At 43.9% G+C, this 25322-nt stretch overlaps 1 protein-coding gene across 5 annotated transcripts in view; it reads right to left on the reverse strand.

The window, feature by feature from the left end:
* The window catches only part of LOC122880710 (transcription factor COE3-like), a 164464-nt gene that overhangs the window by 123965 nt on the left and 15177 nt on the right, over positions 1–25322 (reverse strand). For all 5 annotated transcript variants that reach the window (XM_044206093.1, XM_044206092.1, XM_044206097.1 and 2 more), the window contains exons 2-6: positions 18391–18547; positions 16534–16597; positions 14419–14474; positions 10230–10303; positions 2821–2889 (exon numbers count right to left, since the gene is read on the reverse strand). In XM_044206093.1, the coding sequence (XP_044062028.1) occupies positions 2821–2889; positions 10230–10303; positions 14419–14474; positions 16534–16597; positions 18391–18547 (420 nt within the window). The remainder of the gene's footprint in view (positions 1–2820; positions 2890–10229; positions 10304–14418; positions 14475–16533; positions 16598–18390; positions 18548–25322) is intronic.

Raw genomic sequence — 25322 nt, forward strand, 5'->3', positions numbered from 1 at the left:
CGGTCGACACAACAAAGTCAGAAGGTCTGCAACAATAAATATATTCATACCAACCTAGAAAACTCCACTGTACTGCTTTTCATAGTCTACAGGATTATAGCAGAGGGAGGCATGAGAGGCAGAGACCCGGCGTGAGGTGAAAGGGACAGGTGCGTGCAGGTGACAACAGGAAGTTAGTTATTGTAGCTTGGCTGCTGATTTGACCGCTCACCGACACGGTCAGCAGGCGGAGCTGCAGCAGCGACACGCAGCTCATGGAGGAGATTAAAGCTGAAGTAACAAATATTATTTCATTATAATTTCAGGTGAAATACCTCGTTGTGAGCCTTGCATGTCGCTAACAATATTTAATTGAAGGGTTCTTTTTAAAAAAAGTGTGTCTGTGTGTGAATGCAATGGTCAAAACGAGGTATTTCACATGAATAATATTTGTTACGTCAGCTTTAAGATACTTTACAGCACTTAGCGCCCTCACTCGCCTTCTCGCAGTCATAACTCAGAGACACGTTTCCTTCAGAGACAGCTGTCTGTGCGTCCACGTGTCCACTGCAGACAGGAGCGAACTCACAGCTAACTCACCATCCATGACAACATTATACTTCCTGTTTACATCCCCCAAAGCATTCTGGGATCTGTATTTTCCAGAACCATCAACATGGTTAAATTCCAGTAACACTGACGCTCTCCTCTATCTGTCCATGCACACGTGTATGTAAACTTAAAATTAGGACTTAGAAAAATCTACTTTCAGATCAATGATCCAATATCAGTTCAAATCAATCTTTGCATCAGTGCAAACGCTCACATATTCTCTGACAAAAGGCACAGACGTCGGGTTAGCCGGTATAAATGTTTCAGATTGAATTTCCTTTGTTGCCTATTCTGTAAGCAGGTAAATGTGTTTGATCTCACCTGGTGAAAAGAAAATAGTTCACAGGATAAACTCTGATGTTAAAAAAAGATCCAGAGAACTGAAGTGAATCCATTGCCCATATCCGAGCGTACTTAACGTCACATTCACGTTTATTGACAGAAACCTGATACGATGACAGATGATGTTGTATTTGCGAAACGTTTGATTGATTCTAGATTTGATTTTTTTCTGCCTGAAAACCACGCAGAGGAGAGTTTCCTTTCTGCCCAGAGTAATGTCTGCAGGTCTTTCCTCTCAGGCTTCCCAAAAAGCTCCAACAACCAGAGGGTAGGACACCCTGGATGTTGCCTGAGAGGCAAACCGCAGGGCAGAGAGAAAGCAGTGGATATCACGTCTGTGCATAACAGGAAGGAAACAGTCGACGAGCAGATGTCACATTAAATCCAGCTCGAAAAAAAGGTAATTTATGGAAGTTTGAGGACGTACAGATCTGATCGGGGCTGCGCTCAAACTGCAGCATGTAAACGTTATTTTCCGTGTGGTGTTGATTGCACAATTCACACTCGAGTATCGTGTCGGAAGTGAGAGGCGAGGAAGAAGTGAGACGCCAGAAAACGGAAGCAGGAAGAAACAAAGAGATCAGACGGATGTGTTTGTACAGAAGAAGGCAGCTGGAAATCAACAAGTCGACGTTTTCCGTATCTGATCAGTTTTTACATCCGTTTTCTTCCACTGGTCTCATTTAATTTCTGTAAAAATCTACTTGCAGAGACTTCAGACTGTACAAGTCGATGTTCATGTCAAAGTTACACAACACTCATCATGCGGTAACCTGTTTGAAAAACTCTCCCTGGTGGTGCATTCAAGGACCAGGACATTTATTGCTGCTGAGGAACATTTCCTTAGTTAAAAGAACCAAACAGACATGTTTCTTTTCACAGCGTCTCTGCTTGTTTATCGATCGATCGTCTTCTGGGTTCAATTTTCTGACAAACAACAAAGTTTTGCTTTTTAGCAGCTGACTATCAATTCTTAAATGTCAGAGCGTTTTTGAACGCACACACGAGTTTCTTTGTTTCCAAGGTCAAGAATGAACTTTACAATTCCACAACAACTGGGCGACATGAAGATCATGTGATATGATCGAAAGGCAACAAAGCTACTAAATGGATCCTGAGGTGAGATTGTTTTGTCCATAAAGAAATAAAGTTGAGAGTTCGTTGATCTTGGAAAAAAAACTAAATCTTAACTCAAGGTCCACTTACTAATTCTTTCAAAAACAGATTTCAACCTTGTCTCAGGGTCTTCATCAGTGGATAAAGTTTGTCATGGAGCGATCTTTTCCATTTTTCTCTTACGACGTCTTTTCCTAAAACAAAGAATAAACTTTCATGCTCAACTTCTGTTCAGAAAAATGGGAAAGATAAATCCCATCTGCTCATGAAGACCATGAGTTGTGGTTGAAAGCTCCATAAAAAGCAGGTCAGTTGGATTAAGTCTAGAAATGAAGTGAAACCAGCGGCTGCTGATGGATGATTTGGTAGTAAAATGAGCTAAAACCCTGTAAGCAGGATAAGAACGATCCTAATCTGCTTCATGTTCAACCAGAGAGCAACAAGGTTCACCTCAAGACAACAGCTGATGCTAAAAGTGATTCAACTTATACTGCAACAAAGCTTTACTGTCGAATGATCCTAAACACGAAAGCCGCTAATTCCCAGCAGATTGCGTCCGTTGATTCGCCTCCGACAAACTTTATATTATATCATCTTCTGTAAAACGTGAAACCCAAAGCTCCACAGAGTGTGTTCACACTTTGACCACCTGATGGAAAAGTCCTGGACCTGAACCCGACTCCAGGTGTGTGTGTGTTGAAGAGAGAGGACAGACAGGTACACAGCAGTAGAGAGAGAGAGAGATAACGCCTGGAGCAGGTGAGTTCCTACCTGTCGATGATGACGGGGTCGGAGGGCGTCTCGTTGCGATTTCCGCAGCTCTTCTTGTCACAACACCGACTGGAAGAGAGAACACAGCTGACGTTAGCACATTTTACACACGAGTGTAAGCTAACGTTAGCACTAGGGCCTGTTGACAGCCGGCTACAGTTTACACAAACAACGTCGGTCAAAGGAGCAAAAGTTGTATTTTTGCTCGAACAGTTTGAAAAGAATGAATCTGCCAGAGCAGTAACAATATTTCAACCAGCTGACAGCTGTGTTTCTGTCCTAAAACTACTTAAAACCTTCGCTTGTTTAAACAAAAAAACAAACAGGACTCACTTTCAGACAAAAAGACTCGATGAGAATGAGATTTTACGACATTAATGCATCAGCAGCAACAGTCCAAACGTATAATATATATAATAATATGATAATATAACTCATTCTGCAGCATAATGAGTTTGTTTACTTTCTCTTTACTTTCTCCGGCTTCGTGTCTGCTTACAGAGGGACGACCCAAGACCTGCTCCATTTTAATGTATTAAAATCATTTTAATGTATTAAATACTAATAAATCTCTCAGTTAGAGTTCATTTAAAAACACTGAGATTTAAAAGCATGTTCTGAAAACAACAAAAGCTGGGAGCATTAAAACTAAAAGTCTTTCCAACTTCAGAAGTGACCTGCAGCTTTTCTTTTGAAAATCAACAACTGGTTTTAAACTCAACACAACTAACTAACTCAACTACCTCAGAACTTTGTCTCTATTTTCCTTAAAAGTGAAACCAAATTACAGAATTCTTTCCAGGAAACTTTCAAAAAATTATTAGGGAAATTACAGACCTGCAAAATAAAGCGTTACCAAATTGTGTATCTCCAAAATATCAACTTTTATTTTGAAAAACAACTCCCCCTGTACACACACACACACACACACACACACACACACACACACACACACTCTCTCTGTCCAGCTGGGTGGAGTCTAAGCCAAGGTCACTAACAGTTGGACGACGGCCAGCGATGGAGGGACCGCTGTGGACCCCCACCCTGACCCCCAGTGCCGTCGCCCCTGACAACCAGCCAGCCAACCGGACGGCCGCTCGCCAAACAGCCGTCCAGGTAGCCAGAGGGCAAACCGGCTGGCGAGCGTTTCATCCAACCAGCCGCTGACTCTAACGTTAAACCGGGGACCAGACGACCAGGAGCCGGTCCAGAGTCTGTGGAGGCATCCGGAGGGAGGAGGGAGCGCTGGGTTTCCATTTCTGCTCCGCAGGGGACGGGTGGAGCCAAATGAGGCTTTTGGTGTCGTGGGTCAGTGTGGCATGTTGAACAGCGGCAGGCCGAATCCAACGCATTAATATCCATCAGACAGACAGAGAGGAGACACGTTTCATCAGACGTTTACAGGAAAACCGGCTGTAAACAGTCTGGATGATGAAGGGTTCAAATGTGCTGCGTTCAGTGAACACACCACGTGGTTCAGGCGAGTGCATGTACTCAAGTACAATTGACATTTTATGCTACTTTATACTTTCAGAGGGAAATATTGTACTTTTAGTTGTTACTACTACAGGTGTAAAGTCCTAAACTAGTCATTATTCACCAAATTAAATACCATGTTTAAATTTTAATAGTACATTTACAGAAATAATGAATTCTTTATAAAATCCGTATTCAAAATAAGTGCAAATACTAAGTCATACTTTTAAGCAGGAGCTTTCCGTTTTCCGCTGTGGTATTTGTGTTTGAGTCCCAGTCAGAGAAACACATTCAGCCTCCAACGAGACAGAAATGTAATGTAATGTGTTTGTCAAAATGAATTTATAACACTAAACATCAGCGTGCTCTCGAGCTTTCTGAAATGCAAATGTGAAAAAATGTGACAGAACTGATCCATCTATCATTAATAACAACAACACTATCTTGACATAAGATCTAATTCTCTGCCTATAATCTTCTGACAAGCTGCTCTGCACAATGATCTCACATCCTTCTCCCCCCCCCCCCTTTCTTATCGCTGTGAGGGTCATTAACATATCTTCCGGTAATTCTTAAAAATTAATCATATTGCATATGACCCGCGACGTCCAATTACGCTCCTGCATTCGCCCCATGCTGTCCTGAATCAAATTGCCATTTGACAAACAAGCATCAAATCGAGGCTGCGAATGCCAAATGAGACGCTTTATGAATCATTTATCACGCCGTTTGATCTCTAAGTACAGAAAAATCATAAACTAAGCGCTGTTTGTGTCCCCGCTGTCTCTCTGTCTCTGTATGGATCTGTATGTGTGACTGTTGCCATAGAACGCGCCACAATAATTTATTCCCCCAGCTACTTGGAACCATTAGTGAAAGTTCCAGGAGACCAATTAGCATTGGAAACCCACTGGTGCTGCTGTGGTGACAACCTCCTCCAAACTGCCAAAGAAGTGTTATAAACAAACTGGACCCCAGGAGCACTGCCGGGGCCCCTCCAGGGACCCGGGGCCCCTTTCCAAAGACGAAAACAAACCTTGGCTGAGCGTCCACAATATCGCCTTAATGACGTTTCCCCCCGGGCCGCAAACAGGCTAACACCACGGCCGGCTAATGACTGAGAGGAACAACACACACAAACCTGAGAGGGAGCGTGAAGCTGTGTGTGTGTGTGTGCGTGCATGTGTGTGTGTGCACGCGGCTAAAAACCTGCAAAAATAAAACAAACAGAGGGTGTGTGTTGTTGCCGCTGTCACTCATTTTGGCGGAGAGAGTTCATCCCTCGTCGCCGCTGCAGAGAGGCTCCTCAGGTCGCTATACAGCCACCACACACACTCACACTCACACACACACTCAGGCCCCAAAAATAATTCAGCCACAGGAGCCAGTTTGGCCGGCGAGCCTCGGCCGGGCCACACAAGCATCATTACCGCTGGCTGCTCCTCCTCGCCGCTCAGCAGCCACTTCAGACGCCGCCACAAGTGGAATCTACTTAAGGCACAAAGAGAAGGTTTGTCCGGGCACGTCTGCCCTCCACTATCACACACACACACACACACACACACACACACACACACACAATAAAACTAAAAAGCTGAGAGAGCCCTTCGAAGGCTCCCCGAGGATCTCGCAGCGCAGCGTCAGAGGCCGGCGCTCGGATCACAGCGTCCAGATAACACCGAGCAGGACGGGCCGGCAGCGCAGGGCTCGCTTTCAAAGGGCAAGTGTTGTAATTACCCGAAGGCCTGGAACGCCTCGGCGGCAGCAGCCAGGCCTGACGGTTCGCTGCAGCCAGCGCCGCCTGGCCTGGAAGCCGCCTTCCTCTCGGCAAGCGTGGCAGCAGGTTTCTCTCAGCATCGCCCGGAGCCTGGCAGCCAGCGAGGGAGCGAGGTGGTTGAGAGGCGAGGCGAGCGGCCCAGAGCTGGCGAGCCTCCGGGAGCCCGCTGGCAACGCCGCCGTGCCAACCTGGCTGCCGCCACTGTGCCTGCTCACTGGTTTGTGATTGGTAGTTTTGGAAAGCAGCAGAGGCCCGTTTAAGAATGGTTAATGTGCCGCAATGATACAATGGAGAGGTCACAGCTCGCACACACACACACACACATTTAGTTTGTTACCGAGTCTTAAAACCTCCTCTTCTTCACAGTAAAGGAAGATCACGTCATAACTAAAGAATCTGACTGGAGAGCGTGTGGAGTGACGTCTCCAAGAAATTAGGTTTATATACGACTTTGTTTTCCAAATTTTGTTGAGGAGAGAAACGTAATCGCTGTCCGGATTATGTCTTTTCGAGTGGATGAAGAGCAACATATATAAACCACACAGGAGTCAGAGGTCAGAGGTCAAGGAGGATGGTGGATGTACAAAGAGCAGGACTTTGACACCACAGACGGACTAAGTTTAGTGAAAGATTGTAGGTTCATTTTACTGACACGCTGACTATCAACATTTTTGCGTTTCTTTAATTAGATTTTTTTGAAACAAACGTTCTTGAGTAGAGAGACGTGGGACGGCAGCCGAAGGCAGGGGTGCTGAAAGCACGTCACTGTGTATAATGACATCATACTAAATGCTCTGCAACATTATTGGTATTTTGCATTAATTTAAATTTATATTAACAATATTGTATAACCATTTTAGATTGTTTACACTACAGGACAACAGCAAAGCGGAGCCACGGCAGCTGGTGTGAACAGCCAGAGCCACGTCACCACATAACAAACATACTGAGAAAATGGACGGCTGTATTATAACTATATAGCTATAATTAATGTTTACATTACAGTAGGTGGACTGTAAACGTCTGCTATAGCGAATCAGCTTCTGTATCCGGGTGGATCTAACTCGGCTCCCCGTCAGCAGGGACGGATCACGAACTGGGGGGGGTCGGACTCGTGGCCTCTTTGGTTATTTTGATACAGGGACAGTTGGAAACTCCTCTGAAACACTGTGTCACTGAGCTGAAACAAAACTGCAGAAAAGTTGATATTTTGGAGGTTTCTACAGGACAACAGCCATATTTTTCTCCCGTTGACTGTAAAACGTGAATCTCCTCTGTCACATAAATTTAGTGCAGTCAAAAGCTAAATATTTCCCTTGTCCAAAATGGAAATATGAGATGGACTCAGGTAGTTTCCTGTTCTATTAATCCCATGGGAGGGTGACAGGGTGTTCCTCTACCTGTAAGTGCTGAAACAGGTGCTACACCCACAAAAAGGTGCAGCCTGGCGAGTCTGATCCAGGTAGACAAACCAACAGGGACGCCCATAAAGACAACCTCACCTGGGACCGTGACGGCAGAGAGGCAGAGATGGAAAGAGTGAGCCGGTCTCTGATCCCTCACTCATTAGCGAATGGAAACACAGCATCCATCAGGGGGAAAGCTGGTTAATAATCGCACTCAATCACATAATGACTGAAGCGCCGAGACGCAGACAGCCAGCCGTCATTATGGAAATGAAGCTCGTATCGAAGGAATCTCGCAGGGGGGAAATGAGCTCGACGCCCTGATAAGAGTCAGAGGAGGAGGGAAGTTTAGAGATACTGAAGTTTGGGTGAAGACGTGAAGGAGATAAAACACAGAGCAGGTGTACGAGGAGAGGTCAAACTACGGGACTGTTCAACACGTCCGACCCGGTTCTGTTACAGACTGCAGACAGAGCTCCAAGTCTAAAGCAGGAACTGGTAACTCTGTGCAACTCCCTCCATTAAAAACTTAGTAAAGACACTCTGACACACTGTGACCAAAAGACTCAGTTTCCTGTTCATCTGGACCAGTTCACTCCATAGTTATACCACTTTATGCACATGTAAACCAGTTTATGCACATGTAAACCAGTTTATGCACATGTAAACCAGTTTCAGTTTATGCACATGTAAACCACTTATTCACATGTAAACCAGTTTGCTGCACATGTAAACCAGTTTACTGCACATGTAAACCAGTTTATGCACATGTAAACCACTTTATGCACATGTAAACCACTTTATGCACATGTAAACCGGTTTCAGTTTATGCACATGTAAACCAGTGTATGCGCATGTAAACCAGTTTATGCGCATGTAAACCAGTTTACTGCACATGTAAATCAGTGTATGCACATGCAAACCAGTTTATGCACATGTAAACCAGTTTGCTGCACATGTAAACCAGTTTGCTGCACATGTAAACCAGTTTACTGCACATGTAAACCAGTTTACTGCACATGTAAACCAGTGTACTGCACATGTAAACCAGTGTACTGCACATGTAAACCAGTGTACTGCACATGTAAACCAGTTTTTACGTTACACTCTAACCAGTTCACTGTAACTGGGACCAGTTCACTGATGAACCAGATGAGTTGTTTTTAATCAGATCAGGCAGCTTCATGAACTAAATAAATTAAATGTAAAAATCTAAACGTGTTTCGTCGTCTACATGAAGAGAAAAACTGCCGTCGCCCAAACGTTCGTGTGTGTTTGTTTGTTTGTTATATATGTGTGTGTGTGTGTGTGTGTCCTATTTTTCTCCCCCCCCCTCTTCTTCTTCACTCCTCAGTCTAAACCAGTAAAACCATTAACTCGCAGACGACAGAGAGAGACTTGCAGGGCAGGAAACGTGTTGATTGGTGTGATGAACGACAAACCAACAGCTGCTCTTTTTTTCCTCTTATAGATACACAAACACACACACACACACGCCAACAAATAAACACACCAGCTTTAATATAGAAATGTTCATACATGCAGCTTTACAGAATAATATCTAAAGAAAAGTCAGAAGTAAAATAATAATGAAATAATAGAAAGTAAAATAATATATATCTAATACTGAGCGTAAGTGTATATATGAAATGGATATATTTAAAAATGGAAACAAGGAAAACATGGTTGGATGTCTTCCCTGTGTTTTATTCACACATTCTTATGATTATATATGATTATAAAGTACGTATATTATTTACATTACTTACAGTAAATGTGTGATAATTTACCCTGAACCCTGCTAACGGTAATCCACTATTACTATGGATTTTTTGCACGAGTTACAGTTAGAGATGCTTTTATTTTGAAGTTCAAAAGGAAGTAACCCGCCCAGCGCTTTACTGATGGTATGAGATGGCGAGATGTCGGGCGTCGAAGTCCACATTGTCATTGTTTGAAGCTTCCGCTGCACGATTCTTACACATTTCATAGACAAAATAATCGATAATGACGATAACCGTTAGTTGCAGCCCTGTTTGCAACCAGAGGTCTTAGTGCACAGCTAGTCATTTATTTATAGCGTCTCGCGGTCACACGGCCAGCCCCGAGTGTCGCCATGTAAATGCTACGTAGCTTCTGTGTTTGTGGGGTTGTTGGATGGCAGAGGGTAGCTATGTAGTTGCTAAGTGGTCGCTACGTGTTACTAAGTGGTTGCTATGTGGTTTCTAGGTGTTCCTCGAGTGAAAATAAAATAAAATAATTCAAACTTTAACACTGATTAAATTGACATTTAGGTCTTCAGGTACAATACAACTGTACTTGAATATCTAAATGTTAATTAGTATCTTTAACGTACTGAACTTGTACAAAAAGGTAGATTTTCGGCGCTGATTACAGCGTGCAACACCAAAACATGACGACTACACTGTTAATACACACACACACAGACACTTCCTCTGCAGCATAATTAACACTCCCCACACACACACATACAGTGCCAGCTCCCTACCACACACATACACACACACACACACACACACACACACAGCGGGTAGATAATTACACCGTGCTGTGTTTAAATCCCATGTATATGTTTAACGATGCTTCAGATCACCTGAGAATAAAAATTAAAAAGTTGCAGGTCCATCAACAGTCATTTGTCCCGCGCAAAGTGCCACTGAGCAAGGCACCAAATGCCTGAACAGCTCCTGTGAGACCATTCTCAGGGTTTATTATTGCCCGCGTCTTACCTGCACATGATCTCGTGGGTGAGGAGGACGCGACACATCTCTGGGTTCTTGTCCTGACCTTCGTACAGGATGGCCTGGTGGGACAGAAACAGACCGAAAGGTGAGAAAAGCTGGTTCACTGAAAACACACTAAGAGCCACATGTTTTCTACAGAAATAAAAATAAAAATCTAAAATAAGTGACGGGCCTGTACTTCGTTTTAATACTTTTAGATTTTGGTAACTGCTAGTGGTATTTTCAGAAATATGTTTAAACATTATTACACATTTTGTAAATTATATTGGGGAGTTGGAGGGTTGAGGTTTGGTTCTTTTGAGGTTTCGATAAGTTATGTTTGGTTGGTGCTGGATGAGCCTCAATAAAGACAAAAAATAAAGACAAAAAAAACCATTTCCTGTGACATTAGACTGATATGTTGATATCTACAGGTGTTGCTTAGTGCACATTTAAACCAGTCTACAGATAAACCAGTTTACTGCACGTATAAACTGGTTTGTAAACCAGTTTAGTGTCCACGTAGACCTACTTAGTGCACATTTAATATATAAATCAGTGTGTAGATGAAGCAGGTTCCTGCACCCGGGCCGGTTCTCTGTACTACACTGATCTGAACTAATGAGACAGCTGATGTGTTTTGATTTGTGCAGGTGTTGCTTTTATTTTGTCCACCCCTCCTGCACGCTCTGATTGGACGTCAGCACCAACAACAAAGTCAAACATGGCCTCCGACCACTTCCTGCATGCGCGCACCCCCCCGCCACCACCTCCTCCCACCTCCCTTTTTTGGTGGTCTCAGCCTCCTCAGGTCTTCCCAGAATTCCCTGCCAGATGGCGGGCGGCGCTCCAGGATGAAGCCCCCCCTCCCCTCCTGCCTCACCCCCACCGAGCTGTCATGTCAGCGTCCGGATGACGGATGACCGCTGTGTGTGTGTGTGTGTGTGTGTGTGTGTGTGTGTGTGTGTGTGTGTGTGTGTGGAGCTTTTTGTAATACCCTGGTGGTTGTAAATGAACTCCAGTAAGAGCACGTGTGTGTGTGTGTGTGTGTGTGTGTGTCCTCCCCCCCTCCTCCCCTCTTTTCCTACAATGACCTACCACTACCTCATCCACCTTTATAGTCAAAACAGACCTCCGCCCTGCACACACACACACACACACACACACACACCCCTGGGGGACAATACTTTTAGGATAACGACCACTTCTGCATTATTGATCCTGATCCTGGCTCTGTTCCTCTGGATTAAAATGCTCCAGTTTGACCAGGAGGGATGTGGAATGCATCAGGGACCCACACACACACACACACACACACACACAGTGTGTAGATTTGGTGGTCGATATTTATACATCATCATTCCTGATGCAAGAGTCCCGTGAGTGTGTGATTGCATGTCCACTTTCATGCTTGTTTGTGGGTTAATGTCCACATTCTGCTGTGAGCCCGTGCTCTTTATGTCTATCTCTGCGAGGACCAGCTTGAGTTTTAGACCTTGACTGTGAGGACATTTCTTTAGAAAGTGGACATTTTGGAGAGTAAGAACAGTTTTGTAAAGTGAAAAGTGAAGACAGTGAAGAAAGTTTGAGGGTTCAGACTTTGTTTTAAGGTTAAGGTTCGAATTAGGTTTAGGTTCAAGTACAAATACATGTGTGTGCATTATTGTGTCCTCCATCTTTAGCTCAGCGTCTGCAGACTCTGATGCAGTTCTGTCCTCAGCGAGTCTCAGATTTGTTTCTTCTACAATTTGTTCGTTTGTTGCTCAGAAACGTTTTTCGCCCAACAGAAATCTCACGCAGAGATCTGACATCTGATGTCACACTGCGGCCCTCGCTCTCTGCGTGATGCAACTTTGTGTATAGAAGTCGTGGTGGCGGCCGCGTCGCTCCACAGTCCAATCTGCATTAATTCAGCTCTGACAACCCCACGGACGCGGGGCCCCTAACGGGCCCTCGACGGGGTTTTATCGATCCGCTGGGACTCCAGCCGACCCATCTGTCAGGTCGTACTGTCGACCAATGGGGTGTCATGTAGTGGGAGGTGAAGGTGGTGTGTGTGTATGGGGATTATTGTCTCCAGTGTGCCGTCGCTGCGCCACATTAGGGCCTATTGATCGGTTTCCGTGGCTGACGCTTTGTGGAGGAGCCGCTTGGTACATCGATTGGTGACATGCCGACAGGGCCGAACCGGGGGGGGGGTGATATGACTGGCGGGGATAAATAAGTAGGAGGTGTAGCTGGGAGGACGGGTGGAGGGTTAAACAGGTGTTTGGAAATTATTTATTTGTGGGAGATTTTATTTCATGTGAAGACACTGATGCAAGCGAGTGCGTTTCTTCTATTTTGGCTTTCTTCAGGACTCGATCAGCATTTTCCTAAACGAGGTGGAGGTTTTTTAGGCGGTCTTAATCCACTACAGGGGTTCAGTTTGGTCTCTGGCTCTGTAATGAAGCTGCACTGAACTTAACAGGAACTGGTAGGCAACACACTAGATACGTAACGCACAAAGGGCAGCAGGTCGGTGGTGGTCAATAAAGAATTTGCATTAAAGTTTGGATAAATTAAGAAAAAATGTTATTCACACAGATGCAGCCTGCTGTTTTTTAAATAAACTGTTTTTATAAATTCCCTTTTTTTGTTTAATCAAGAATTAAGAACAATGTCACGCTCAATCTGCATTTATGGAAATACAGAAACATTTTAGAAATTAGTGTGAATATATAAAACGATTGATTTGATTCTGTCAGTAACAATCTACTGAATAACACACCGTCCAAATATTCACAAAACAAGAAAACAAAAACACAGATTCAATCCAACACAGGACACGCACAACATGCAAACACTAATTATTAAATGAAATTTAAAAAATATATGAAAATATATAAATAGCATGTGACACAAACCAAGTGCTGCATGAAACTGAAGCATGATAGAAACACTACAAGGGTAGATAGATACCTTAAATCCTTATTATTATACGTATACATTAAACTTAATATACATGAAGCAGCTGATAACAGAAATGCAAAGCTATTATATTCTGTAAACTTGTCTAATTTGTTTCTAATTATTTTTATATTATATATAATTATTAATTTATTATGAACTATGCTGTTTATTATGTGGTACTTGCAGTTTTCTTGCTTTAAGTGTTTTACGATGTCTTAAACGTCATGAAAGCCATTCATTAGTAAAACATAAAGGATGTTTGGATGATGGCTCGAAGACTAACACTGTTAAAGTGAAGCGTTAGGTGTGAGGAACAGGAGGATCTGCAGCTGGGTGAACTTCAGGAATGAAGCCGGGAGGTCGGCTGGAATTTGGAAATATTTGGGGGTTTTTCTTGGCAGAGAAACCGTTCACAGGTTCAAATCCCACACGGGGGTTCTGAGTGAGTGAAAACCGGAAAAGTGGGAGGAACGGGAGGATCTGGAGCCAGCTAAAGACCGAGCTGCACCGCTGGAAAGGAAAACACATCAGCGCCGCTAGAGTTTAGGAAAGTAAAGAAGGGTGTGGAGGAGGAGGAGGAGGAGTGGGAGTTAGACGAAGGGTTTGAGGAGAGTCTTCCAGTAAATGGGAGTTTTTAAGAGTTAGTTAAAGGGCGAGGAAGGAGAACAGAGTTTGAGGGAATATTCGGGGGTTAACAGAAGGTTCGGAGGTTAGAAACAGGACTGACTGGTTGACTGTTGGACTTATGGGCGTCAGGTAAGGGCCCGTTTGGAGAGAACAGCTGTGGCGTTAGAGGGAGTTACGTGCCGAAGCGTTCGCCAGGCGACCGGCTGAGACCCTGCGTCAAGAAACAGTCCCGAAACCACAAGCTGCGGTTTGTACATTTCTGTTTGGATCAAACGAACGAGATAAAACGTGTTCATCGGGGAGCTGTGGAGCCAGGCTAGCGGTTTCCCCCTGCGTCCAGTCTTTATGCTAAGCTAAGCTAACCTCCCCCTGACTGCAGGCGCCAAAAACTCTGTAGATTCAGGAGTTATTACTGTTCCTTTGTTGAATGTCAGTGGGTACTTATTAACATCCATTGGCTTTATAAATGTTCAACTGAGCAGCTGCTACTGAAAACAGATTTGCCACGCTTCAGTCCTGCCGGGCGTCGTTGCTTTGTCATTATTATTATTATATTGTACATGTTGTTTGTTCTAAACGTCTGAACCTGAAATGTGGATTCAGGTCTTCTTCTCACCTGTTTGGTCATGGAGTCTATCAGCCGAACAAAAAGATCCTGCTCCGTCCTGATGCCTGAAAAACACAAACAATAATGAGCTGAAGACACACACACACACACACACACAGTTTTCATAATTATCTCTGAGTCTGAGCAGAACTGACTGCCTGATGACACATTTATACCACCAACATACATACATGCATTAGCCTGATATGCTAATTTCATCTTAGTATGCAAAAAAAGAAAAATCCCCCCCAACAAAAGAAGTGATTCCTAATAATGTTCTGTAAATGAATTCTGTTATTATTTATGTCCCGGTAGTGTATTTATGTTTTCTGTAGCTCTTGTCATCTCGTCCCGGCTACGCTAACCCCCTCAGCAAAAACAAACATTAGCGCGGCTCCAGAGCTGTTTATTATTTATAGGCCAGGCCGCCTTTAACTGCCGAGCCCACCCCCCCAATCACCCCCCCAATCGACCCCCCATCACCCCCCCCGCTGCCTTTTTCCTCAAGGATAACAAGGAATCCTCATTCTGAGACAAATTAAATATCAATCAGGATTGCTTGTCTTTTATTAGCTATGCATCCGAGCGTAAATGTGACACAAACACGACATGGGGTGGAGAAAGCAAATTGCAGGGAACACCTGTTAGCGGCGGAGTAGCTCTAATTGTATTCGATGCTGTGGGTTTGGGGTTTTTTTTCTTCTTGTTTTTCGGGCCGTTTCCTCGCAGCTTCCTCTGCTTTCTAATTGACATGATTCACTCCTCGCTCTGCGGCTGAGTGCCGAGCAGTCTGCAGCCTAAATGGCGGCTATCTGTCCCGGTTGCAGATGAGGTCAATTTACCTCCGTACGATGCTAATCCGACGATGCCGACTCATATTAGAGTGATTTATCCCCCTTTGGAAGAAAACGCTCTTTTATGTCCCACTTTATCTGGTGTTTCTGCAGGGGTCTGAGAGCATTACGGCGTCCTCCTCCTGCAGGACTGGACTCGTGCCAACTCAAAGCCGAGCTGTGTGTTTTGAATCAGCAAAAGATCCCTCCACTCCCCCCCCCAATGGACAAAACAGAGTTCAGGTTTGGTTAGCTGTCAGATATTCCAGATGTCTGAAAAGCTGCTCTGTCTCTCTGTGTGCTGATAATGAAAAAGTTTTTCCAGCCTCACAGTCTTAAAAGTGCACAGTTCACTTCACTATAAGTCTGCTGAGGTGACCTTTAATATAAAATCCTTCTCTACAAATTCTAAACGCTAATTCGTGCAGGAAAGTTCAGCTGCAAACCAACACAGACAGTTTCACCTGTGGGAAACGCCAGTCATTACCTCGACTTCATCAATCAATACTGCAAATCCGAACAAAGGCTCACCTGACCTACAGTGCTGCCATTTAAAAAAAGGCTAAATGTTTTAATTTCATGCCGTCAGTCACCGAACGAGAGCGTGTCGCCACTACTGTTAGCAGGATGTTTATATTCCGCTCATTTGCTTCATCAGAATACGTCACGTTCACGTTTCCAGTCCAGGAAGCGTGACGTCAACTTAACAACCAGATCACATGATATTTAAGGACGCGCAGATGACGCGTTCAGTCAAACATTTTGTTCCACGCTGACCCTCGCAGCTACGCAGAAAGTAGAGTTTATGTTCAACTATTAAAGGACCTTGCAAGGCTTCTTTATCAGCTCTTCCTTGTGTTTGACAAACCGGGACGTTTCAGATATACGTCTTTAAAAAGGCAAAAGGAACTTTTACACCTCAACAACAATGGATACATGTTACGTTACGCTGCATTCAATAAGACTCTTATATTTCCCGAACCTTAATCAAAACCATACAAATGTCACCCGTGCTTTAGTTTTAGGAAAAAATATTAAAATATATTACAGATAAAATGTGTAATTTCTCTTTCTGCCTTCAAAAACGACTCATGTGAGCTTTTTTTGTCTAATCTGACGCTGCTACATCGTTTCTCTGCACCAAAACCGCTACAGAAACGATTCATAGGAGTTTCCTGATCAAGATATCTCAACAACTACCCGCTCAGACCGCTCTGAGAACAGCTAAATCGCCTGTGTGTGGTTAGTTGTGTCCAACACTTCAGACGTCCAGCCAGTGTTCTCGGCTCACCGTTGCTGTAGAGGAGCTGTAGCCGGTAGTGGATCCCATTGTTGGTCTTCTCTCCGTTGTACTCCTGTCACACAAACACACAAATCACTTTACACAAGCAGTTACTAAAGCATGCAGCAGGCAGACGTGTGCATGCATCACAGTACTGTAAACACTGAAAACAGCTTCCTGCCTATCGAGCACTTCTTGTCTGTAATTTGAGCATTTGAAGGCTGGAAACTCATTTCTGAAAAGTTAGAAATGAGACGTTCGATCAAAGTCTGACTCGTAGTCTCTCCCTGCAGTTGCTTTCTGTCTTCATTGTCAAACTAATAAATAATCGATTAAAAAAAAAATTGAGTCAAACTCACATTCTTGTTTCTAAATGTTATACTTCTGACTTCAGAAATCACCTTTGTGTCTTTCTAGGTTCTCATCATTTTCACTTCAAACATCATAATTTGGATTTATTTAGATTCAGCTTGAGTATTTTTATTTTTGTTATTTTATCCTTTTCCTACGGGCTTCCATATTAAAGTGACGCCTTGTGAACTTGTTTGAAGTATTATATTATTATAATTATAACATTATAATTGTCATTATTAGTTATTGTTATACTTTATGTTTTATTAAGTTTCAGCTGGATCGTGATAACTAGCCAAGTCATGTCATGTGGTTCACAGGACGTCCCCCCCCCTCTCTCTCCTACCTGTCCATTCTGCGTCTCTATCACTGTCCGTGTGAACGTTGTGTTATTATTTCAGAGTTACTGGAGGCTGAAGTGACTTTCTTTTCGGGGACGCGTCCTCTCTCCGAGCCTCCGCAGACAGCGTGGTCGTGTTGGAAAGACCACAGGAGGAACCGTGTTCAGACAGAGCTGAAAATACGTTTTCTTTCTCGTGCACTCCCCACCAGCATCTCTACTTTCTGTCTCTTTTACGGTTTATTTTCTCTCCTGACCCTCGCTCACCCCTTCTTCTTCTCTCTCTCTCTTTTCAACCTTTATTCCCCTTTTATTTCAGTTTTCTCCCAAACGCTCTCTCCCCCTCTCTTTCAGTCTCCGTCAGTCGGCCGCTCGGTGCCAACTGTGCCTGGGAGTGTTGGCTCAGTCCCAGTGTTAGTGTGTGTGTGTGTGTGTGTGTTAGTGTGTGTGTGTGTGTTAGTGTGTGTGTTAGTGTGTGTGTGTGTGTGTTAGTGTGTGTGTGTGTGTGTGTGTGTATCGGGGCGAGAGACTAGAGGTCAAAGCAGAGGTGAGGTGAGTGAGTGGGTGGAGTGGAGGGGAGGATTTAGTGCCAGCTGGCAACTGATCAAACAACAAACACTCCCAACCTGTCTGGATATTATTATTATTATTATTATTATTATTAGTAGCAGTATTTGTATTTTATATGGTGAAACTTAAAGTCTGGTGGGTTTTTTAGATATTTGTCAACAAATCGCATGTTTGGACTCAAACCAACAACATGTCGGTCCGTCCCTCAGTACTGTCTCACTTCCTGTCTGCGGCTCTCAGCTGCGAGCCCATTGGTTCCTGCTGAGGACGTAAATCTGTAAAAAACACCTCACAGATATATAGTTTCATGTTTTTCATTTTTAAAACGTTACTCAAACAGGAGGAAATAGAGCATCTGTTGGGGACTATTTCCAGCGGCGGATGAATCCACATGTGGTGCTGTAGTGAGTGTTTGGGGCAGCAGGACGGTGTGTGTGGGGCGGAGTCAGAATAAACTACAGTGTGTGTGTTCGTGGTGATGAAGGAACAACAGTGAGGCTCCCTGGTGTGTTTTAATAGTTTTTGGACTCTCTTGGCTTTAACGTGGTCACGTTTCACATTGGGATCTAAAACGGTGAAAGAAATAAAGCAGTCGGACACGTCACCTTGTCTTTCTCCACGAAGTCTACGTAGGAAGTCCTCTCGATCTCGACCGGCTGACCCTGCCTGTCGTACAGCGCCAGCACAAAGTGGAAGAAGTTGGACTTCCTCAGGTTGGACGGAGGCTGCTTCTCAAAGTGAGCTCGGGCTAAACCCACACCGCTGAAACACAGGCACAGAAAGAATATTTCATTATTTTAAAACTCCACACAGTTATCTACATATCTGCACTGAGAAACGTGAACAACACCCGGCCGCATCAGCACGAACTGCTGAAAATGTCGTGAAGCGCCGACATGTTGCTCTGGGCAGAAGACCGTTTATACATCACCTGTTCCTTAAAGCGGCAACACTTTGTACTTAGTATGTAATACAACATATTAATGTAGAGGAGCAAAAAGTATAATATTTCCCTCTGAGACGTAGCGGAGTAGAAACAGAAAGCAGCAGAAAATGGAAATACTCAAGTAAAGTACAAGTTCTCAAAACTGAGCTTAAGTACAGTAGTTGAATAAATGTGCTGAGGTACTTTCCACCGCTCGTTTCAAGTTGCTGCGAATGCAAACCGAACATTTCCTGCTGCTGCTTCACATTAAAAGCTCTCCACCGGGTTGCTTTTATTGTGAAAGTCACACAAAATAAGGGAGAGACAGCGGTGTGTCGTCTCTCTCTGGGTGTTGAACCAACACTGACCTGCTAATCACACACACACACACACACACACACACACTGAATCGGAAATCACATGTTAATGCTGACTGAGAGGCCGAGAGCACGACCTGTGAATCGCCTCCCACTCAAGACCAAAACCAGCCATGACAGGCACTGAAACGTCGTCGGGAAAGATTTTATAAACTGTATTTTAAACTGTGATTCTAAAAATACACCTGATCAAACTGATTTATTAGTAAAGTCTCTCTGTGTGTGAGGAGGACAGTGATGGAGGAGGAGTGGAAAACTACTCAGGTGATAATAGTGACTGAAACAGGGAGGTAACTGCACTGAATTGATTTATCGTGTGTGTGTGTGTGTGTGTGTGTGTCCTCTCTGTGAGCGACCTTTTACATAAAAGCTAGAAAAACTGTAGAGACAGAGGCCAAAACCCAGGAGAGACGAGACTCTTCCTTCCAGTCTGAGAGGAGGAGGAGGAGGAGGAGGAAGGCATTATCTGTCTCCATCCATTGTATGTAAAATGTCTGTGTGGTCCATCGTAACTTTCTTAAAGGAACATTTGAAGTCTGGACTTTAGGTTTACTGTTTACAACCGCCGAGTCCTGAAGGTGTTCTGACAAAACAAAATGGCAGCCTCCTCCGTCAGCTCGATCCGACCTCTGTGCCGACGGCGCGCGGCTCCCAGCGGTCAACTTTTACCTCAGCGCGATGGCCGATCAAGGCGATCAAGGACGCTGCTGGTGCGTGACTTAGTAACATAAAAACCTCTGTGCAGCGTTCTGGTGACTCTTCAAACTGGACTTCCTGGATCGTATTTCATCTTCCCACCTGTACCTGAAACCACTTGTGTTTTTTTTTTTAGAAGCGTAACCAGCTGCAGAGACACCATCGGGGCCCGATAGCGGACTTCCCAAGCTACAAACTAGAATCACAACTCAGAAGTGAAACCTTCCAGATGTTTCCCTGCAGGTGGAAGAGAGCGAGCAGCCTGAGCAGGCTTCTAAATGGCAGCTACTGCAGCGTCTGCCACACGAGATCGTCTCCTCGCACGTTTCACTAATTTCGACAAACGCCATACTTCGCGACACCAGCGCGAGCAGGACAGGAGCAAACCCAGGACCCCGACACGTCAACAATCATGAGTCCAGCTGACTGCATCTCTTAAAACCTCATATCTCCCATTCGTTGACCTTATGATGCAAAAACTTTCGCAAACGCAAACTGAGACACGCATCCTCGTCTTGGCTGGATGACCAGTTCATTTTTGTCATTATTGAGCCTTTTTCACCCTTTTAAACTATTTGAAACCCTTTAAATAATAAAACATAAACGTTACAGAAGTCCAGCACGTTTGGACACGGACGTCCGGTCTGAGTATTTCAGAGTTGGAAACAGGCTGACTGTGTTTTTGTTCAAATAAAAATGCGAATACATGATTTTTCTTGATGTTAAACTGTAACAGATTGATGATCGATCTGTTATTATCGATATATAATTAGTTTAAGATCGAATGGTCCATGTCGGCTGGCCGTGAAGCCTCGTCACCACTGCAGCGGCCGACCGTCTACCCTCGTGTTTACTCGTCTTCTCGTCAGTTATCACGTGTGATCTGGCAGCAGACGCTGAGCAAGAACAGCAGATTTACAACCTGTTGAATTGTTTAAACTGATACTGGATCAGTTCAGCCTGGAGAATAAGAACTAAATAAAGGCTCCATGTTAGACCCGTCGTTGTATATTTTGTCCATAAATTATAGATATTGATTTTGTTGTAAGAATTTGAAACTGTGGCTTCCGAAGACTTTAAGACTAAACTCATAATTTTTGGTAATCGTGTAACAAATTCACAAAGCACACTTATGATAAATGACGCTGAGCATCTGAAATCAATTATATGCAGTGATAAAAGATAATAAGTTGTGCCAGAAACCATACAAATGATGTCAAACCAAAAATATCAAGGTGCAATATTTTATTTACGGATTTCTTAAATCATCCTTTACTTACTGTGTGCATACGTGTATAAATTAAACTCTTATACTTTATTATTCTTATGACTCTTTTAAACAAAACTACTTATCGAGAACCAACAAATCAAATGATTATTAAACGGACTTTTATCCTTTAATGGGATTCTACATGTTTTTGTTCCTAATGTTGACATTGTGATGATCACTTTTGATTTTAATGCTGTTTTACTGTCTCAGAATGAGCTTCAGCATCATATTTGCGAAATATAAAAAAGGCTTTTACTGAGTGTGTAAATAGAAAAACATCACTGACTTAATGTCAGCAGCTGATTTTAGGAAAATAAAATAAAATCGATGTTCCTGCAGGAAGCGACCTCCGCTCTCAGCCCGGAGCACCTCAAAGTGTCCGAGGGGGAAACGCTCAAAGCAACAGCCGAATATTTTTACATCAATCTCATTTTCCTGCTCGTTTTGTTTCCTAAAACACTTTATGATCAATATGATCGCCCGGGCAGAGACAAATATTTATTCATGCTCAGGGTTTGTTTTTGGAAACTTGCCCGCTCTCTCTCCGTCTCGGTGTTTCCCGGCTCAGGGGTGTATTCCCCCGACGGCAGATTAATACAGCCGTGACCTTTCTGCACCCCCATTACCAATGCTTAATGCCTCATTTGTAGGCCAGTTTGTTGAAAGCTAATTCTTCCGACTCGCAGCATTTGCCCGGGTGGACGGTGGCGTGGAGTCTGCAGAGGAGCTCGCGGGAGGAGGACGGCAGCTCAGGTGTGTGTCGGTCGGGTTAGAGTCTGTTTTAAAGGAGGCTCGGTGGGAATAAAGCAGCCGAGTGTCAGAAAACACAACGGTGTTAAAATAACAAATAACACCAAGAGGAATCACAGCGCTGCAGACTTCAACACTTTCACCACCAGATATTTTCAATGACTTCCTGTGAGAAAAAACATCCACGAGCTTCTGTTGTTTCCGTGCTGCTATTCTGATGCACAGGGCTTACAATACTAACAGCTATTACATTATTATTACATTTACTTAACAGCCTTTACTTGAGTAAAAGCAGCAACACCACACTGAAAATGCTCTGTTACAAGTACAAGTCCTGCACTGAAAATGTTACTTAAGTAAAACAGCTAAACGTGCTTCAAGTACCAAAAAAATGTGCCAGGTTGGTATGTGATATATTATATAACTGGATTTTTATGTTGTAGTTGGTCCAGGTGGCGCTAATCTGAATTTACATTACATATATTGTGGAGCTCAAGTGATCAGTCGATCAACAGAAAAATACCGATTATCGTTTTAGTCCTTTTTCAAGCAAAAAGGCCAAACCCATCTTCTGGTTCCAGCTTCTCGAATGTGAGGATTTGATGCTTTTTTTTTAAAAAAAATCAAATATGATAATAAACTGAATATCTTTGGCTTTTGGACTGTTGGTTGAATAAAACAAGACTTTCTTAAAAACGCCACTGATCAATATTTTTACAGTATATTAGCAGCTGAATGAAGTGTGAAGTAGTTTTGGTTTTTTACTGCACACTACTGTCTTTGCACTTGTGAGACTCACACTTTTGTTTTTGCTTTGCAAACTGTTTTCCGTGCTGCCGACACCGCGGTCTGCAGACACATTACACTTTATCCATCAGCGCGAGGTGCTGTAACTGCCCCGATGAGCACACTGTTTTTTCTTCTTTGATTTTGTCCGACGTGCCGTTTGGCTGTAATGGATATTTCTATAACACCAATGTAGTGACGGCGTGTCGGCGTCTCTGCTGCTGAACCTGCAGCTGAACCTGCAGCTCCGCTCGGCTTCACGGAGCTTCGCAGAGACTTTCAGCTCGTTGTTCATCTGTCCGGCTGCAGCTTCACTGTCCTGGTTCGCTCTCAGCTGTAAAAAGCCTCTGAACGCTACCTGCTGAGCAGCAAACAGCAGCCAGACGCAGTCAGAGAGCAGCTGCTGAACATAGCGGAGCGTTTAGCAGCTAAAGAGCCAGATATTTCAACATGTTAAAACATGCAGAATCACCCTTTAATATCAGTATTATGGCTTTGCATCCCAAACCTCAACTTCCTAACAAAGGTACCTTTAGAGTTTTATTTGTCATTTTATTTGTAAGACAACATGATGAAGACAAAGACCTGATACAAATTTAGGTTTTAACAGTAAAACAAACACTGAGAAAACTGACTCCGGTGAATTTGGCACCTGTTTCATCCAAAACGCCATCAAAAGCATCACTTCCACCACTAAACCACCCCATTATCCCAATTACACACAATGCTCTGCAGCGGCCATCCAGACAGCCGATCGCCACGGTGACGAAGCCGCCGCCGCCGCCACCGCCGCTCATCCTCTCCTCTCTGCTCTGCCTCCACTCAGAAAGCTCGTTAGCATTATTATTATTTCAATTATGCTAATTGCGGCTGCATCCACTCGTCGCCGCGCCTCGTATCCGGCTGTTAGCACTTGGCACAAGGTGTAATAAAAACAGTATCGATGGCACACAGCTCGCTCGAACATGCCCGGAGTGTAAATCACACGCCAACAGCCAGAGAGGAAAAAAACAACACACACACACACACACACACACACACACACACAGAGAACAAACACAGTGAGGCAAACGAAGGCCGCGGCCGGCGATCTGCACGTTTCCACCACAAAGCCTGAAATTAAAGGTCAGCGGGAGTCGTGTCGAGCACTCTGCAAACAATTACTGAGCAAGACAGCTGGTCCTGGGTGCAGTCAGTTCATATCCACACACACACACACACGCTGAATAATTTCACTGCCTGAATATTGCAATAAAACCTGCGAGGTTGATCTTTTCTTTTCTCAGATTAAACAGATCAGCCGTCAGCCAGTGATCCCAGTAAAGAAAGTCTTCCGCTGGTTCGACACCTGCTTCGTCTGCTTTAATCTCACCCAGTTTGTCCAGACTTTGTCCAAACCAACAGAACTTTATTTAAATTCCAGAGGAGGAGATCTGTTTCCAAATCTGTCTGGTTGAATTTTGGGGAAATGTGTCTAAAATGACGCAGCTGAGTCTGTGGTTTGAGTATTTCCCTCAGCGTAAACGTGACACAGCAGATCTGAGGTACTGCTGTCAGGTTAGGTTGTTTAAAATGTTCACAGTTTGAAGATGTTTTAAGGGAAACATTAAAGGGCTATAAAGACTCGATGCTATCTTTACAGCAGGTTTCCTGCGGCTTCAGCGTGTCGATCAGTTTAGGAAACAAACTGCGGGATGTGGACTAACGTAACGGAGGAGGTAACTCACCAGTACTGACGCTAACAACGTGTGCTCCTCCCTAACTGTCCACACCTGCAACAACAACCTGTAACTTCAGTTCCTACTAGAGACGGTGACTTCAGACCTGGACTCACGTCAGATGTCACAGAAAGGAGGACTTCCTAAATACTTTGACAAGGTCAAATCCTGAACAACGAAGAAGAGGTGAGGCCGTGTCAGACTTGGATATTTGTCTCCGTTACATTAAAAACACTGTGGAAGGAGCTTCTATAAGTTTGGGGGACAAGTTAAAAACAGAAAGGTCCAAATCCTGACATGTAGTGCAAAAACACCAGATCCTACATTTCCCATAATGCACCTGGATAGTGTCTTTCGTTAGAGCCTCCCTGCCTGGTAAACAGCCCCGTCTGTCAAACTCCGCAGCACTTGGACCTTGACTTGCAGCTCTGGTTCTTACTGCGGAGCGGAGGACTGCAGTTATTTCAGGCCGCGACTTTGTAGTTTGTGCACACATTTATTTAAAAAGGGAACTAAATAATTCATCTGGGGAGGTAAGAATTACGAATTTGAGGGAACAAATTACAGATTTATGCTCAAAACTGAGCGTAAATCTTGAGGGATATTGTTATGCAACTTAATTTCCCCGCAGTTTCATCTCACGTCAATAATTAAATATGATTCTGTGTGTGAATTTTGGCTTGTAATTAGGGAACGCCACATATTTCAGACTGGAACCCACACGGTTAACCGAGCCAGTTAATAACCAGCTTTGTGCCCGAAGAGAACCAGACTAAGTTCAGTTTGCTTTGTGACACAAGTCTCTGGACAGCATCCTAAATACACAGGCTACTCCTGCTGCTTTGAACTCAAATTGGGGAAACGTGTATAAAAATGGCTGCAAATCAAACTGAGCGGGAACTCCCTCGAGCTAAAGATGAATTTGAACCTCAAATTCTTTTATGTTCAATCCAACACTGAAACACTGAAAATCATCCTGATACTTACAGACTGCAGTGTGCTGGACCAGCATACC

Source organism: Siniperca chuatsi, linkage group LG8, assembly GCF_020085105.1.
Source record: "Siniperca chuatsi isolate FFG_IHB_CAS linkage group LG8, ASM2008510v1, whole genome shotgun sequence".
NCBI classification, from domain to species: Eukaryota; Metazoa; Chordata; class Actinopteri; order Centrarchiformes; family Sinipercidae; genus Siniperca; species Siniperca chuatsi.